Here is an 18,063-nt window from a genome sequence, read left to right on the forward strand (position 1 = left end):
TTCAGTGCTAGAATGGCATAGTGATTCCTTGTGATATCCAACTGCATCAACCAACATGAGACTGGCTAACCCTTAAAAAAATTTTTTTAATAATTTGCTTAAAGTTACACATGTGAGAAAAATATACTGCTTATACTACTCAGAAAAAAGTACAGACATTTTGATAAATGTACATATTTACTTACCAGAAAATATATATTTTATATTTTACATTATTATTATTACTGAATAATAAAAGCACATGTATATTTGAGAAAGAGCGAAAACTTTTACATGCTAACCTGATCGTGGAAGTTCCCTGCCCAGCCTAGACTGTGGGAGAAGAGGTTACCACGGCCTTCAATACTACTTTAAAATCTTGGGAACCAGCAGTTAGCGTAATGGCTATGTCGCTGGATTCCCACGTAGTCGACCGCGGTTCGTGTCCCGGACCCGGTGGCTTAAAACTCACGCCGGGCGCGTGTGCGTGCGTGCCCAAGATCCCGAGAGGAGAATGGAGGAGAAGGGATTGCGGCGTGACCATTCCCCCTGGGGGGTGATTTCTCGCTTTCTGTCTCTATGTCTCTCTCTGTCTGTCTGGCTAGTGCACGCGCCCTACAGTGAAAATCTCTCTCAAAAAAAAAAAAAATCTTTACTACGGCCTTCAATACTACTTTAAAATCTTTATCCATTGTTTTACATGAGCATAGAAATGACAAATGATACTTGTATCTAAAAATATTTTATAGGGTATACCATAATTTAATAAACAGCCCTCTATTTTTAGCACTTTATTTTTTCTTTCATGAAAAAAGTCAGTAATGGCAAAAATACATATATTTCTGTGATGTTTTCTGTTTTTTTGTACTTTTAATTAATTTCTTTCATGATTAAAACTTGTGCAATTCAGATCACGTAGAAGTGATCATAGAAATTACTTAAATTTCTGGACCAGCAGTTAGTGTAATGGCTATGTCGCTGGACTTCCATGTAGTCAACCGTGGTTCGCGTACTGAACACGGTGGCTTAAAACAGGCCGGGCGTGTGTTCGTACGTGCCCAAGATCCCGAGAGGAGAATGGAGAAGGGATTCCAGCATGGCCATCCCCCCTGGGGGGTGATTTCTCGCTTTCGGTCTCTCTGTCTCTCTCTGTCTGTCTGGTGAGCGCACGCACCCTATAGCAAAAACCTTTTCAAAAGAAAAAAAAAGAAATTACTTAAATTTCTCTCTCACTTTAAAAGTTCTTTATATCATGCAGGGGGGATTTAAGAGTTCAAACTGAAGTGTTTTTCAGCCTGAGAGAGACTTACTATTTTATGATTATTATTATTCTACTCTATTTCTTCAATTTTTTTCTTCTAGTGTTTTTAGTATGTGACTGCTAAATTTTTCATAGATGTAAGGGCTATCTGGCTGCAACATCTGTCACCCCATTGATTGCCAGGGTTGATTCAGCTGATCTGGCTGCTTTGGAGGGTGTCCGCTTTCTCCGCTCATGGTTCCATGTGTGTCCCTCCCAAAGCTGCACACTCGGTCTTGGTAGCTGTGCTCTCCTGCTACAACCTCCAAACCAGCTCTCGTCAGTTCTCAATAATGACCTTATATCATGTTCCAAATGCCCGAGAGTTTCCTTTAAAGTCATGTTTCTCATAGTCTTTATCTGGCCAAACAGACCAACTCTTGTGCTTCGTTTTGTATTATTTTACCTTTTTGTTTTTGGTACAGGTACTATTTTCCTCCAAAAGAACAAGAGGAAAAATTATGTAAATGTTGTTCATTTAAATGATTACATTTACTACTGATTTTTACAATGTTAACGTTTCTATGAGAGACTAAGTATGAATGAAAATTGGACATTAATTTATCACTGCTTTTGAAAGGGTCATTACATTTCTTTAAACTGGATAGAGTAAGATTTTATAGATAAATAAAATATTAACAATTTATCAGTTCTAATTCAAGGATTAGTGAATAAGAAATGTTAATACTAGAGAAGCAGTGTTATAAAAATGATGAAACATCAGATTTATAAAATTGTGTGGTTCAAATTTTTAATTTTCTTATTTATGAATCAATCAGTACTTGAACTGATAATATCTTTGTTGGACAGTACAAAAGAAATAAAAAATAAAATTAAAGATGATGGAATTTGAAAACTAGGTATATAGATTTAACTCTTTGACATATGATAATTTAACTGTATGAGCTTAAAATAATAATTATGTCCTCTTAGTATATAATTTGTTATAAAAATATTCTAGTCAAGCTATAAAAATATAATGAAATAATTCAAATGAAATGCTTTTATTTCTTATTCTGTTATAATTTATGTTATTTTAGTTTTTACATTCCATCACTGTATATTCTTATAATATTGAAAATGAATTTTCTTTTTTTTGAGAGGTTTTTACTATAGGGCACGTGTGCTTGCCAGACAGACAGAGACATAGAGACAGAAAGCGAGAAATCACCCCCCAAGGGGGATGGTCACGCCACAATCCCTTCTCCTCCATTCTCCTCTCGGGATCTCGGGCATGCACGCACATGCGCCCGGCGTAAGTTCTAAGCCACCGGGTCCAGGATGCGAACTGCGGTCGACTACATGGAAGTCCAGCGACATAGCCATTATACTAACTGCTGGTTCCCTTGAAAATGAATTTTACCAGTATGAATACCTTATATCTTAGTCCAATCAAAGAAATGATCATACAGATCATTGTCATCAACAGATAAGTTTCCATTTTTTTTGTCCTTTGAATATTTTGCTTTTTTTTCACCTTGATTAGATGGTTTTGAACCCATTTGAACAATAGCAAATCTATGTATATAATAAATTGGACAGATACACAAATGCACTAAGGAGAGAGATCCAGAGATCAAGAGGCTTTTCTGCTATTAATATATTATTACAAGAAAACAAGCCCATTTTGTATAGTTTCTAAAGACCAGTAAGTGCTTAAACTGAATATAAATCTAATCACCAGGGACTAGGGGTACTGCAATGCTGCATATAAGCTACAATTTACAATGTTTAATACATCATGAGAAAAAGAATTGCTAAAAGAAATCATTATCCTGTCTAAGAAAGGTAGCTGTTAAAATAAGAAATAAACATCTAGAGTTGTTTTAAAATCCTTATCATACTATCAATCAAAATCAGTTTTCCTTTATAAAAAGGTAATGCTTGAGGGAAAGCCACACTGGATATATTTGGCACATGATATGATAAATCAATTGGCTGAGGTTTTAAAATTGTTATGAATATGTATTTTGTGTCAATCAAATAAAAACATCAGAAAACTTTGGTACTGCAAAATTTACTTCTTTCTGAAGTAAAGTATACTAACATGTGATAGAAGACATAGATTGCTTTTCTTTTTATGGACAATTTTCTTGACTCTGGCACGTGTGCTTGCCAGACAGACAGAGACATAGAGACAGAAAGCGAGAAATCACCCCCCAAGGGGGATGGTCACGCCACAATCCCTTCTCCTCCATTCTCCTCTCGGGATCTCGGGCATGCACGCACATGCGCCCGGCGTAAGTTCTAAGCCACCGGGTCCAGGATGCGAACTGCGGTCGACTACATGGAAGTCCAGCGACATAGCCATTATACTAACTGCTGGTTCCCTTGAAAATGAATTTTACCAGTATGAATACCTTATATCTTAGTCCAATCAAAGAAATGATCATACAGATCATTGTCATCAACAGATAAGTTTCCATTTTTTTTGTCCTTTGAATATTTTGCTTTTTTTTCACCTTGATTAGATGGTTTTGAACCCATTTGAACAATAGCAAATCTATGTATATAATAAATTGGACAGATACACAAATGCACTAAGGAGAGAGATCCAGAGATCAAGAGGCTTTTCTGCTATTAATATATTATTACAAGAAAACAAGCCCATTTTGTATAGTTTCTAAAGACCAGTAAGTGCTTAAACTGAATATAAATCTAATCACCAGGGACTAGGGGTACTGCAATGCTGCATATAAGCTACAATTTACAATGTTTAATACATCATGAGAAAAAGAATTGCTAAAAGAAATCATTATCCTGTCTAAGAAAGGTAGCTGTTAAAATAAGAAATAAACATCTAGAGTTGTTTTAAAATCCTTATCATACTATCAATCAAAATCAGTTTTCCTTTATAAAAAGGTAATGCTTGAGGGAAAGCCACACTGGATATATTTGGCACATGATATGATAAATCAATTGGCTGAGGTTTTAAAATTGTTATGAATATGTATTTTGTGTCAATCAAATAAAAACATCAGAAAACTTTGGTACTGCAAAATTTACTTCTTTCTGAAGTAAAGTATACTAACATGTGATAGAAGACATAGATTGCTTTTCTTTTTATGGACAATTTTCTTGACTCTCTTGCTTCTTTCTACTGTCATTGTGAAACTACCTCATCATTGTCTTAATTTCACTGTTTGTTTATCAAAATTATTCCTCTCACGAGCTTCTTAAGGTTCAAAGTCAGTTCAAGTTTAGTTTTCTAGTATGTGCCAGTTAATTAGTTCACTGTCAACAATGAGATACATACTCACTTCCAACTGCGTGTGCGTATATCCCCACGCCCGTGCACCCTTCTCAGTACCAAAATAAAGGGCAAATGCTAAATTGCTTCATCTTCTAAATTTGTATATGTACACTGGGCAGCCAAGTTGAGGATAAATTAACATGCTTCTATTCTTGTGTATTTTATTAGCAATTTATAAACTTCTATCATTTACTGAAATTAAGGTGATGTTTATTTCTATGCAGAAATGTGTGCTATGTGTTTGTAGGATAAGAGTAAATTTAATGTTTTTAATAAATATTTCAAATTTGAAATAATTTTCAGTGAATGAATTTAGTCTCACTTCCAGATGGATGAAACTTGTTGGATAAGCGTCTTGGTCTGGATTCTGATCTGCTATAATACCCAAATCTCCCTCTCCAATATGTCACACACGGGCAGTTACTACACATAGTATGCACACATCTCAGTAGCTTATGACAGAAAATCATTTCTTCCTCCTATTACATGCCAAACAGAACTCTGCTCCTCACCCTCCTTCATTTCAGAAATAATTTTTTGAATATGTAATCTACTTAGAGCAATTGATCATTCTAGTTTATCTAAGAATGAGTGATTTCACTGGACACAGAACTTAAAATGCAAAAAAAAAAAACAAAAAAAAACTAAGAATTAAATTCAGTTGATTACCTTAAAGTCACACTACCACAACAAGTAAATTCAATTTTAAATAGAGTCATATTTCTATTTCAGAGATAAATGTTGAAATATACAATTTTTTAGAGGTTTTTGCCTTAGAGCATATGTGCTCACCAGAGACAGACAGACAGACACAGTGAGAGGGAAAGTGAGAAATCACCCCCCTACCCAGGGGGATGACCACACTTCAATCCCTTGCTAAGTGAGCATTTTCATGTAAAATATTTAAAATTCCTTTGGGGGTAAATAAAATTGGTAAAATTATTAATAACCATGTTACTTGTGGCCATTGTAGGACTTGACATATCCTAACACCGGAGAAGACCATCATTCTGCTGAAAACCGACTTCAGTTTGTTTGCTATAGGGCACATATGTTTACCAGAGACAGGCACTGAGAGAAAGAGAGAAAGCAAGTTTCCAGGACCAGCCCTGTGGGAGTCCAAAACCTTAATCACTACACCACCTGCAGGCCACTGGACTTTGTTTTATATTCATAAATGACAAAGATTACTTTGGTCTTCCAGCAACATTCAAACTAGCAGCCAGAGCACCATAGCACCCCTCTGAGCAGGAATCCATGCTTTTCCTGCCTTGTTCCCAGCATGTCATTATCAGTTGGTGGAGTACTCCTTACTCATCTATCATCCTCAAGATTATTACAGAAGATTTGAAGTCTTATTTTTACATGGCCCCTGACTCCTGAGTTTTCCAGACAGAAATATGAATTTCATATCTTCATTCCCGATTCCTCTGCTATCCTTAATTTTAAAAACAACAGAGGCCAACAGTTGGTGTAGTAGTTAAGGTTGGTGGACTCTCACATGGTAGATTGCAGTTCAAGTCTGGGACTCAGTGGCTTGAAATTCATACCGGGTGAGTATATATGCATGACCAAAATCCCAAAAGGAGAATGGAGGAGAAAGAATTGCTGTGTGGTCATCCTCTCTGGGGTGTGATTTCTCACTTTCTCTCTCTTTGTCTCTCTCTGTCTCTCCAGTGAACACACATGCCATAGAGCAAGAAAATCTCTCTTTGTCTCACAAAAAAAAAAAAAAGAAAAAGAAAAAGAAAAAACACACATGAAATAAAATATTTTAAAAATAACTTAGTTTAGACTTAGGTTTTTTGTTAATTTTAAGAGAAGAGATGACTACAGGATTCTCTTAATATAAATAATATACTGCTTTGTAAGATTTATTTTGTAGTTATAAATTTAGAATTTGTTAGGCCTTCATACTTTCTATTACAATGAAGATTACAAATCCAGTAGAGACAGTGTTCACTGATAGTAAGAATTGGCTAAGGCCATTTGTAGTGTTTGAAATTTGATGTCTTAGCATATAAGTGATGAACTAAAGCTTTTGGTGATCTTAAGACTGAGAAATATATCATTGGATTGTATTCTCTTGTAGTCTTCTAAAATAATTAAATAACAATGACTTTTTAGATTCTTTCTCATCTTCAGTATTGATTCCAGTTAGATGCATAGTCATTTATTAATTAATATAGAGGTTTATACGTTAAGATTCATGCTTTGTTAAGCAATCAGAAAATCTGTGATTGCAAATCCAAGTAGACCATAAACATGTAATACAATTGAGAACAGAGATTATTTAGTATATTAACTATAAAGGGAGTGTCAGATGTTAATAATTTCTTGTGCCTCGTGACTTAGCTGTGCTTTCTGCTGCCAAATCCAGAAGGGATTTGTTCATTGTAGACTATGAGAAGTAGAAATAACTGTAAAATATCCTATAACAGAAAACATAGTCCTAGTCTGTCTCTAGGGCTTACATTTCTCACTCGTTTCTTTCTTCCTAATACCTCAAGAGCATGCACTACAATTTAATGATAGCCTAAGTATGACTTAAAAAGGTTTACATTTGATTAATTTAATTGTAAAAATAACAAAATATCATTTCTATTTTTGAAGATTTTGGAGGTTATCATAGACAAATGATCTTACAGAAAATATGATCCAGTTATCATGAATATTTATAAATGATAAAAAAAATGTGAGTAGTATCACAGCACTTTATTGCATTAATCTTGCTAGGTTACTAGTGTTTTAAATGGTGCACTATTTAATATATATAAGAGTTATTCTTAATTGATGGGGGAAAAGCACATTATAGCTCGGTAAAAAGAAGATAACGGATAGTTGTATATTGCAGAGTGAGTCAAGGCCAAAGAATACCACGTAGGCATTTTGAACATGAACAAGACAAAAAATGGTTTAGAAAAAGAAGATAAATAGAAAAAATAAGCAAAGAGATGTATAAAAACCATGGTCCATAGCTTTTCTTTAATCCGTGATTTAAAAAACTAGTTGATAATAATTGAAACATTTTTTTAATAACATAGTTTTCACTTTTCATCACTTTCTTTTTCCAGAATGTATGCACTCCAGAATGCCCAAAAAACTCAAGTTGGTTTGTGAAGAAAGTTTACTTAATTCATCAGCAACCTTGCTACTGTGGAACCACCTGTCGAGACTTTTATCCAGCTGAAAGTGCTTCTCAAGTTGGATATGTGTGGCAACTGCAATTTACAGGTAATAAATTTCTTTTATTTTTTTTTAAATCTTTAAATTTTACTTTGAAATGTATAGGTTATGTATTCATTTTCTAATGACACACAATATTTTATATCTCAAAACATAAGACAAATTAAAAGAATACTAGTACTCTTATCTTTACTTCTTATTTTAACTGTTTGCTTAACATCAACTACATCCTAGGAATGGTTCTTGGTGCAAGGTATACCAGGGTGAAGGAAATTAGAGCATTCTCTCATCTTATGGATCTATTTTTAAGGAAGAATGTTACTAGACAAATGTCCTCAGAAATTAATGTGTTATTGAATTTGAAAAAGGAAAAAGAAGAGAAAGAAAAAAGAAGTCAAAAGGAAAAAAAGAGGAAGAAAAGAAAGAAAGGAAGAGAAAGAAAAGTGCCTATATGAACAAATAGCCTAAAATGGAAGCCTATAACCAAAGTACCTGTTTAAGTTTTCATGGGAGCAGCAGATGGCATGGTGGTTAAGGAGCTGGACTCTCACATGGCTGACCAAGGTTCAAGTCCCAGGCCCAGTGGCTTTAAAATCACACTGGGTGCATGTGCATCCATGCCCAAAATGCCAAGAAGAGAATGGAGGAGAAGGGATTACAGTGTGACCATCCTTCTGAGGGGTGATTTCTTGCTTTCCCTGTCTCTGTCTGTCTCTGGCAAGCACACACACCTGATGCAAAATACCCTAAAACAAACAAAAAAAATTAAAGAGAAGTAAAAGGTTTTCATGTGAAAAATTATCCTTGAAAAGAGATATGTATAATGATGCCATGGTAGAGAAGGTGGAAAGAGATCATTCTGGACTGAGGAACTTGTATTTATAAAATTAGAAGAAATGAGAAGAAATCAATCTTTGGGAGTTCTGATAAAGGCATTGAGAAAAGAATAAAAGTAAGACAGAGGAAGGACAGTGCGAGGATTAAAATGCAGGGTTAAATATTTGTTTGTATTCTAAAAGGAATAGACAATCACTGTAGAGATTGACACATACCCAAAAACTATCCAAAGATCAAGGGGAGAAATTGATTGGAGAGATAGATAAAAAGATAGGGAGTTATTCGGAGCCTAAAATTGAGGTGTTGGAAGCTTGAAATAAATGGCCATTCATTTAAGTAGAAAGCAAGGGATGAGCACTCCTAGTTTTCTGGCTTAAACACCTGAAACAATATAATACCAACACATTGCATTAAATATATTTTAATCGTCTAATAGAATTTCAGTTTCTATCTCACGATCTGGTTGAGGAGTAAAATTTTCTGTTCTTTAACTGCATTTTTAAATACTGTTTGACTTTGTTGATGCAAATGTGATTCACATTCTTAAAACTGTATAGTAATTGAATGAATTATTCTAAAGAGTACTTTCTTTGACTTTGATATTTTGGCATTACAGTTTATCAACCATCAGCAAATTAGTAGATTTGATATGTGTATTATCAACTATTTTTTTTTAATTTAACTGACGGCAGTTGCATTTTTTAAGATTAGTATTACATTAAAACAGTGTTGAAATAAACTAACAATTAGCCTTTTAGACAGAAGACATGATAATTTATTTCATCATGCTCATAAAGTAGCATTCTAGAGAGCTAACAACCTCTAATGATAGAAATAGTTATCGGTTCATTAAGCAAATTACACTCAAGACCAAAAGTGGTAGAGAGCAACGACTTGTTGATTGTAATGTGTTCCAGCTGAAAGGAATTTTAGACTATGCTATGAGTACTTGCTACTTTACAAATGTCACGCTCAAACAAAACAAACAAGTATAAACAACAACATTCATGTTTAGAGAAATTAAAGGAATTATTTTGTCTAGACTGTTTAGGGATTGTGTTTTGGTGATTTTTTAAATCCTTGGAACATATTGCAATCATATGAGAAGCTCTTTAAACTAATGCAGAACTTCCACTACAGCACATTTAAACCGGGTTTGTGTGAGGAGAACAGAGATCATTAAAGGCTCCCAAAATATTTTTAACACAAATATTGAGAAACACTCTACGGTCACACGCTCAATCTATTTATGGAGTTCGGTGCTTTCATTATTTTTATATTTGATATTTCATTGTCTCCAAGTAAGAATAAGACTTGCATATAACTTGTTACGTATAAATATTAAACCTCTTTTGAGAACCATTATAAAACAGTTGAACAGGACATATTGACAATAACAAAACAGGGAATGTATATTTTTAGGGACATTGAGGTGAATAAAAGGAAATCAACATTGCTTGGTACTAAGGAAGTATCATTATTAAATAATACAATCATATATCATTATCCATCCATAAATTTTTGCTCAGAGTTAACATAGTTGACTACAACAAAAATAAGAATTATGTGACTTCCCACATACATTTGAGAATCTGTAAAGTACTTAGACTGTGTAAGAGAAAGAAGCAAATGGGATAACGTTCAATAGTATATGAATATTTAAGTAGAATTGCCCAAACTCATTTTGACTGTCAGTGTAAAGATTCAGCAATTCAACTTTTCTCATTGAAGTTTTCAAAATAAAATAAACTGTAGGATAAATTTTAAAAATAAGGATAATTATACATTTCATGAACTAAAAGTTTTTTTCTTTATCTTTTTTTGGTTGTTGATGTTAAGATTTTTTTCTCATAAAATATAATCAAAGAAGAACTTTAAAATCAAGCTGGTGAGATTGCATGTGGTGCATTAATTTTATCAGCAGTAAAATTATTTTAATTAAGGGATTTTTCTCCTAACTAAATGAAGTGTCTTACACGCCCAATCAATTCTTGCCAATATGATTACTCTACGAAGAAGGAATGGCAATTAATTAGAAGAAGCCCCTTCAAGGACAATTGGTCTACAATACATAGCTTGAGAAAGAGCTGACATGCTCTGTTTCTTTTCAATGTCATCATCTGTGTTCATTATGTATATTATTAGGTTTGAGAAAAGTGGCAACTGACAGAGTGGATAATAAGTTGGGAAGTGAAATAAGACAATATGAATCATGCTTAGAAAAAAATGAAATCATAGCAAAAAAAAAAGAAATAAGTTATCTTGAATACATTTCCTTTTAAAGCATCTCATTATTAAGTTTACTTATCTAAATTAAATATATACATTAAAAATTAGTAGGTACTAGTAAGCTCTATTTTTCTAAATCAATAGTTATTGCTGCAGTTGTAAATTTATATTGCGAACCAATATTCACTTTAGTTTTTCTGTTTCTTCCTTAGAGAGAAGTAGATTTTACATGCGACAGGAGATTTTACAAGATACCAATAATTGGGTCATTGAGAAAGTCAGGATGTACTTTTGCATTAAAAAAATAGAAAAATATGTCATGACTTTCCTGATGACTTAAAATAACCTATTGATAATTCAATTTACTTTTGCAATTTTTTAAAGAATTATTTTATTTAACTTTCTTTATTGATTCTTTTGTTTTTATTTTTAATTTGACCAAAGAGAAACAGAGTAAGAGAAGGAGAGAGAGGGAAAGTGAGAAAGCAAACCACCAGGTCCGGGACTCGAAATGTGATTGGCTATATAGGAGTCCAGTGACTTTAACCACCATGCCACCTGCCAGCCCCTACTATTCCAACATTAAAATTATTATTGTGAGAGAGGTGAATGATGTATCATAATGTATTCATATTGTCTTATTTTCTTCAAAGCAATTTTTAATCTAAGTCATTTTATCACCATAATGCTTCACTACCAACCTTCTAATCAAATAGCCAACCGATCTTTGACAAACTATATGAGACAATAGAGTGCAGAAAAGAAAATCTTTTCAGCAAATGATGCTGAAAGAACTGGATATCCACCTGCAGAGCAACGAAACTTGACTTCTATGTCTTACCATTAACAAGAATCAACTCAAAATGGATCAAAGATTTAAATGTAAATCCTCAAACTTTAAAACTACAGATAGGAAACTCTTTTTTTAATTTTTTTTTGAGAGTTTTTTACTATAGGGCACATGCACTTGCCAAAAAGACAGAGAGACACAGAGAAATCACAGAAAGTGAGAACCACCCCCCCCCCAGGGTGGATGGTCATGCTGCAATTCCTTCTCCTCCATTCTCCTCTTGGGATCTTGGGCACGCATACACACATGCCCGACATGAGTTTATGCCCCTGGATCCAGGACTTGAACCGTGGTCAACTACATGGGAGTCCAGTGACATAGCCATTACACCAACTGAAAATCCCATTAAAGGAAATTCTTTTTTATTATTATTAATTAATTTATTTCTTGGAGAGGTGTTTGCTTTAGGGTGTGCACTCGCCAGAAAGACAGAGAGAGACAAAGAGACAAAAAGCAAGAAATCACCCCCAGGGGGATGGCCACGTTGTAATCCCTTCTACTTTATCCTCTTGAGATCTTGGGCATGCACGCAGGCGCACCCGGCATGAGTGTTAAGCCTCCGGGTCTGGGGCTTGAAATGCGGTTCGACTGCATGGGAGTCCAGCGACGTAGCCATTGCACTAACTGCTGGTCCCCCGTTAGAGGAAACTCTTGAAGACATTGGAGTAGGTAAAGATTTCTCAAGTAAGACCCTTGAAACACAGGCAGTAATCCCAAAAATAGATAAGCAGGACTACATAAAGTTGAAGAACTTCTGCATAATTAACGAAACATAATCACAGTGAAGAGACAAAACTCACAAGGGAAGAGAATATTTGCAAACACATCAGATAAGGGATTGATAACTGTAATATACATGAAACTCAAGCAGTTTACTGGTGAAAATAAAACAAACAATCCATTCTAAAGTAGATAAAAGAATTGAACAGACAACTCTCCTAGGAGCACTTACAAATGACCAAAAGGAATATGCTATAGGACGCGTGTGCTCACCAGACAGAGAGAGACAGAGAGACAGAAAGCGAGAAATCACCCCCCGGGGGGATGGCCACGCCGCAATCCCTTCTTCTCATTCTCCTCTCGGGATCTTGGGCATGCACACACACGTGCCCGGCGTGAGTTTAAGCCACCAGGTTCGAGATTCGAATAGGGGTCGACTACGTGGGAGTCCAACGACAGCTTAACTGCTGGTCCCACCAAAAGGAATATGAAAAAATGTTTGAAGTCTCTGTCATAAAGGAAATGTAAATTAAAACCACAATGAGATGCCATTTAATTCCAGTTAGGTAGTTTTTTTGTTTGTTTTTGTTTGTTTTTTGGTTTTTATCTCAGTCTAGGATTTAAAAAAAGAAGTGAAGAACAAGTGCTGACAAGGGTGAAAAGGTGAACACTTTTATGCTGTTGGAGTACAACCTCTGTGGAAAACAATGTGGAGGTTCCTCATCAACCTACATCTAGAACTACCATGTGACCCAGTAATCTCTGTTGATAATTAACCAAAGGATAGGAAAATATTCAGTTGGAAAGGTATTTGCACTTTATTGAAGCAGCATTCGCAATTGCTAAGATATGTAATCAACCCACGTGTCCATTAACTGGGGCTGGGTTGAAAACTTGTGGCACACGCATCTGGAAGGACATTTAGAAGGAAAATAGGGAGGCAAAGTATTGATGTCACAGGAAGGTGTGGTATTGTCTGTTGAGGATGTTTTGTGGTTTTGTCAACTGTGTTGGGGAGAGATGTTCACCTGTTGAAATATCCATTTTGTAAGACAAATAATAAAGTGATTGAATGTATAAAAGAAAATGAAATGAAAAATAAATTAATTTTAAAAAAGAAAGAAGAAATAAATATAGAAAAATTTAAAAAAGAAAACTCATGGCAAATATAGTAAACAAGTGTTTTATTTAAAATGATGAAAACTGATGACTTAATAGTAAGCAAAGTGACCCAGACTTTGAAAGATACATGCTGTACATTCCTACTCAATATGTACTGAATGTCTGCACTCTGTGACAGAAACTGAAAGATCCAATGACTTTACAGTAGAGGGGATAAAGTGTAGAAACCGGAGACTGTAAGGGAGGAGAGCGGTGGTAGAGAGGGGGTGGTAAAAAGTGGGCGAGAGAGACGTAAATGCCAGAAACATTTAACTGTAAATTTTAAGATTATAAATTACAACAACAACCAAAATTATGTGGGACCAACATGGATGACTACTTGGTAAGGGAGCCGGAGCTCACATGACTGAATAAAGAGTTCAAATCATGACCCTGATAAGTAAAAAAGACAAAACAAAACAAGACAAACAAACAAACAAACAAAAACCATTCTGGGTATATGTGTGTGCTTGTCCCAAATCCCAACAGGATGAAAAAATGGAAGAGAAGGGATCGCAGCCTGATCATGCCCTACCAGGAGGTACTCTGTGCTCTGTCTCTCTGACAAGCACACATCCTCTATCAAGCTAAAAAAGTGGGGTTGTGCTTTTCACTCACATCATATATATGAATAAGTTTTCAAGATAACTTTGCAGGAAGAGATTAAGTTAATAAATTAATACACATAGTAACAAATGTTTTTCAAAACTATATAAGAACGTATGAAGTGACATAACAAAATATTTCATGTAAACAGCAATTAAAACATTAAGATACATAGAACTTAACAGAAACATCTAAATTATAAATGGAGAAAACATTAAATATTGTTATAGGCATCTGCATACATACTCTGAAAAAAGTTCTAAAGTTCTAAGTTTCTCACTTTCTGTAGCTATTTTTATTTGTAATATTTTTGTCTTTATTTTTAAGAGAGATTTCTATAGGGTACAGGTGCTTGCCAGAGAGGCGAGAAATCATGCCCCCAGGGTTGACTGGGATGGCCATGCTGCAATACCTTCTCTCCTGTTCTCCTCTCAGGATTTTGGGCATGTGCACACATACTCCCAGTGTGAATGTTAATCTACTAGGTCTGGGACCTGAACTGCAGTCGACTATGTGGGAGTCCAGCAACATAATCATTATTCCATCTCCTGGTCCAAATAGTTTTGTCTTTTTTTTTTCTTTAAAAAATTATTTTATTTAACTTTATTTATTTATTTTTAATTTGACAGAGGACAGAGTGAGAGAGAGAAAAAGAGAGAGAGAAGGAAATTAAGAAAACAAGCCACCATGTCTAGGATTCAAACTGTAGTCAGCCATGTGGGAGTCCAGCACCCCTTAACCACCACACCACCTGCTGGCCTAGTTGTTTTGTCTTTTAACAATCATACCAGGGACCAGAAGATGGCGTAATAGCTATATCACTAGACTTCCACATAGTCGACCAGGGTTTGAGTCCCAGACCCAGTGACTTAAACTCACGCAGGGCACGTGCACATGCATGCCTAAAATCTGAAGAGGAGAATGAAGGAGAAGGGATTGCCATCCCCCCGAGAGGTGATTTCTCACTTTCTGTCTCTCTGTCTCTGTCTTTCTTGCAAGCTCACGTGCCCTATAGCAAAAACCTCTCCAATAAAAAAAAAAGTAAGCGCACATTCAAATTCAGAATACTATACTAATATTATGGTGATGTGCAAATCACTTATATCCTTAGGGTGAATTTGTTTCTTTTGTTTATTTTTAGAGCGGGTTTTGCCATAGGGCACATGTGCTTGCCAGAAAGACTGTCAGAGACAGAGAACAGAAAGTAAGAAATCATCCCCCAGGGAGATGGCCATCCCACAGTCCCTTTTTCTTCATTCGCCCCTCTGGATCTTGGGCACGCATGCAGACGTGCCCAGCGTAAGTTTAAGCCACCGGGTTCGGGAATGAAACCATTGTCAACTACATGGGCATCCAGAGACATAGCCGTTACACCAACTGATAATCGTAATGTGTGCTTATTTTTTATTGTGAATTTGAATGTGTGCTTACTTTTATCAGTGATTCTTATACTTTTAGAAGTTTGAACCAGGAAGATGGTAACTAAATGAGGTCATGCATATGTTAATTAGCTAGATTTAGTCATTTCACATTGTATACACACTTAAAAACATTGTTATAAACAATAAATATTAATACATATAATTTTATGTCAATTAAAAAATGACAAATAAAATTTCTTCCCACAAAATGATATAGCATACTATTGGAGAGGAGACGCAACATTTTAATGATTCCACTTCTTCATATTATTTTATATATTTATTAAAATTTTAATAAATTAACTGTTCTCTCTTGTTTGCTATATTAAACAACATACTTTTCTTTATATTCATGTAAAATAATAAACAAATAAAGCCAAATATCCTCTTACAAAGTGTATAGAACAGAACCTCACCAGATATTAAAGTGTATTATTTAGCTCCAATAATGAACAACATAGCACTATTGCAGTGATAGTTAACAAATATAGCAAAATATTTTGTAGTTCCAAGTATTTATAGTTCCAAAATAAATTCAAGTCACGTGGGTAATTTGGCAGGAAATGTGGTATATAATAAAACGCCATCTTAAATCATTAAGGCAAGATGGACCATTCAATAATCAATGTGAAAAAGCTGGATAACCATTAAAATAATCGATTTATATGTAACTTTCATCATCCTCTGAGGTAAACTTGTATAGATAAGTTTTAAATATAAAAAAATGAAAATATAAAAGTGTTAGAGAAATGTTGGAGAATTTTTACATAAATTTTGATGGGGAAGGTCATTTAGATATAAGAAGGAAAAACTGACTCATGAAAAAAAAAAAAGTCCTGTTTATGAAAGACATCAGAGAGGGACAGAGTGAGAGAGAGAAAGAGAGAGAGAGGGAAAGCAAGATGGCAAATCATCAGGTCCAGGGCTTGAACCATGGTCGGCCATGGGGGAGTCTAACACCGTTAACATCTATGCCACCTGCCTGCCTCCAAATAAAATAATTTTTTTTTGAGAGGTTGCCGCTATAGGGCATGTGCACTCACAGACAGGCAGAGAGAGAAATAGAGACAGAAAGCAAGAACTCACCCCCCAGGGGGGATGGCCATGCCGCAATCCCTTCTCCTCCATTCTCCTCTCAGGATCTTGGGCACACACGCACACACACCCGGCGTGAGTTTTAAGCCACCGGGTCCAGGACACGAACCGTGGTCAACTACATGGGGGTCCAGCGACATAGCCATTATGCTAACTGCTGGTCCTTCCAAATAAAATAATTTTAAAAATTGTTCCACAAAGAAACATACTAAAGATATATGGCCTTATAGTTAAGTTCTTCCAATTTGTTTTTTTTAAAAAGAGTTAATTACAATACTACAGAAACTCCTACAAAACAGAGGAATACTTACTAATTAATTATATGAATCTAATATAAACATGTTTGAGTTATTTATTCTCAGGACACTGAATATACAATATTTATGACCTACCAGTAACTTGTTTGATATTTTTTCTTGTGTCTGATCTGTTAATAATTCCATCCACTGACTATTTTCTTACTTACACAGTAATACTTTTCTATAACCTCACAATGATAAACAATCAAGTTACATGAGGAAGATTGAAAGTTTTGACATATTCTGCTTGGCCTCCTAGCTCTTTCCTTTTTTTCCAATGATATATGAGACTTTAAAGCAAGAGGTGCATGCCACAGGGAAATTTGCGTTGTGAACTATCTCTATTTTACAATTCAGTTGGAAGATACACAGTTTACACAGTATTCCCTAGGAAGCCAGAACTCACACTTCTACCGGTTTTAGGTTTGTTAACCAAAAGTGACTGTAAATCAGGAAATTCCTACTAAAAGATTTCTTGGAAAAAACTTGGATGAAAGATTTCTTGGATATTTCCTAACAAGTATTATCTGACCACTTAACTAAGAGATTTATTTATGTTTACAAGGAGATTGCATGAGAACGCTATGTTGTAAAATTATCTGGGAATATAACTCCCATTAATGACCGATAGGCTCTCTGCCAAACTTAATTAGTTCCTTCTTTCAGTCCCCAAAATTCCAGGATTTACATCATTTGTTTAAAATTCCATCTCTTTGATTCCATAACTCTTTTTCTACCAATATTATCTATCCTGTATAGATTCTTCAGCAAATTTATTATAATTATTTTAAAACCCTTGTCTGATATTTCTAAGTCTGGATCATCTTTGTATTTGCTTCTACTAAGTATTGTCTTGAATATAGGTCACATTTTTTTTTTCAGTAATCAAATTTTTTATTACAGCACAGACATTGGTTTCAACATTTAAGTGTAAAGTAAATAGATTATACATGCATATGTATGCATGCATATATCTACATCTACACACACACGTGCAAATTATCTACCACAATGAGGAGACTAGGATGAACACATAATAATTTGTCCATTATAATAATACTTCAAGATTTTTTCCTAATTTTCTTTAAAAAATATTTTTGAGAGATTTTTACTATAGGGCATGTATG

At 34.8% G+C, this 18,063-nt stretch overlaps 1 protein-coding gene across 1 annotated transcript in view; it reads left to right on the plus strand.

Moving 5' to 3' along the window:
* The window catches only part of EYS (EGF-like photoreceptor maintenance factor), a gene marked incomplete at its 3' end in the record, with an annotated part of 294,002 nt that overhangs the window by 253,316 nt on the left and 22,623 nt on the right, over positions 1–18,063 (plus strand). The window contains 1 exon segment of the mRNA XM_014591537.2: positions 7,607–7,766. Coding sequence (XP_014447023.2) covers positions 7,607–7,766 — 160 coding nt within the window.

The sequence above is a fragment of the Tupaia chinensis genome, unplaced genomic scaffold (genome assembly GCF_000334495.1).
Source record: "Tupaia chinensis unplaced genomic scaffold, TupChi_1.0 Scaffold000595_1, whole genome shotgun sequence".
Lineage (NCBI taxonomy): Eukaryota > Metazoa > Chordata > Mammalia > Scandentia > Tupaiidae > Tupaia > Tupaia belangeri.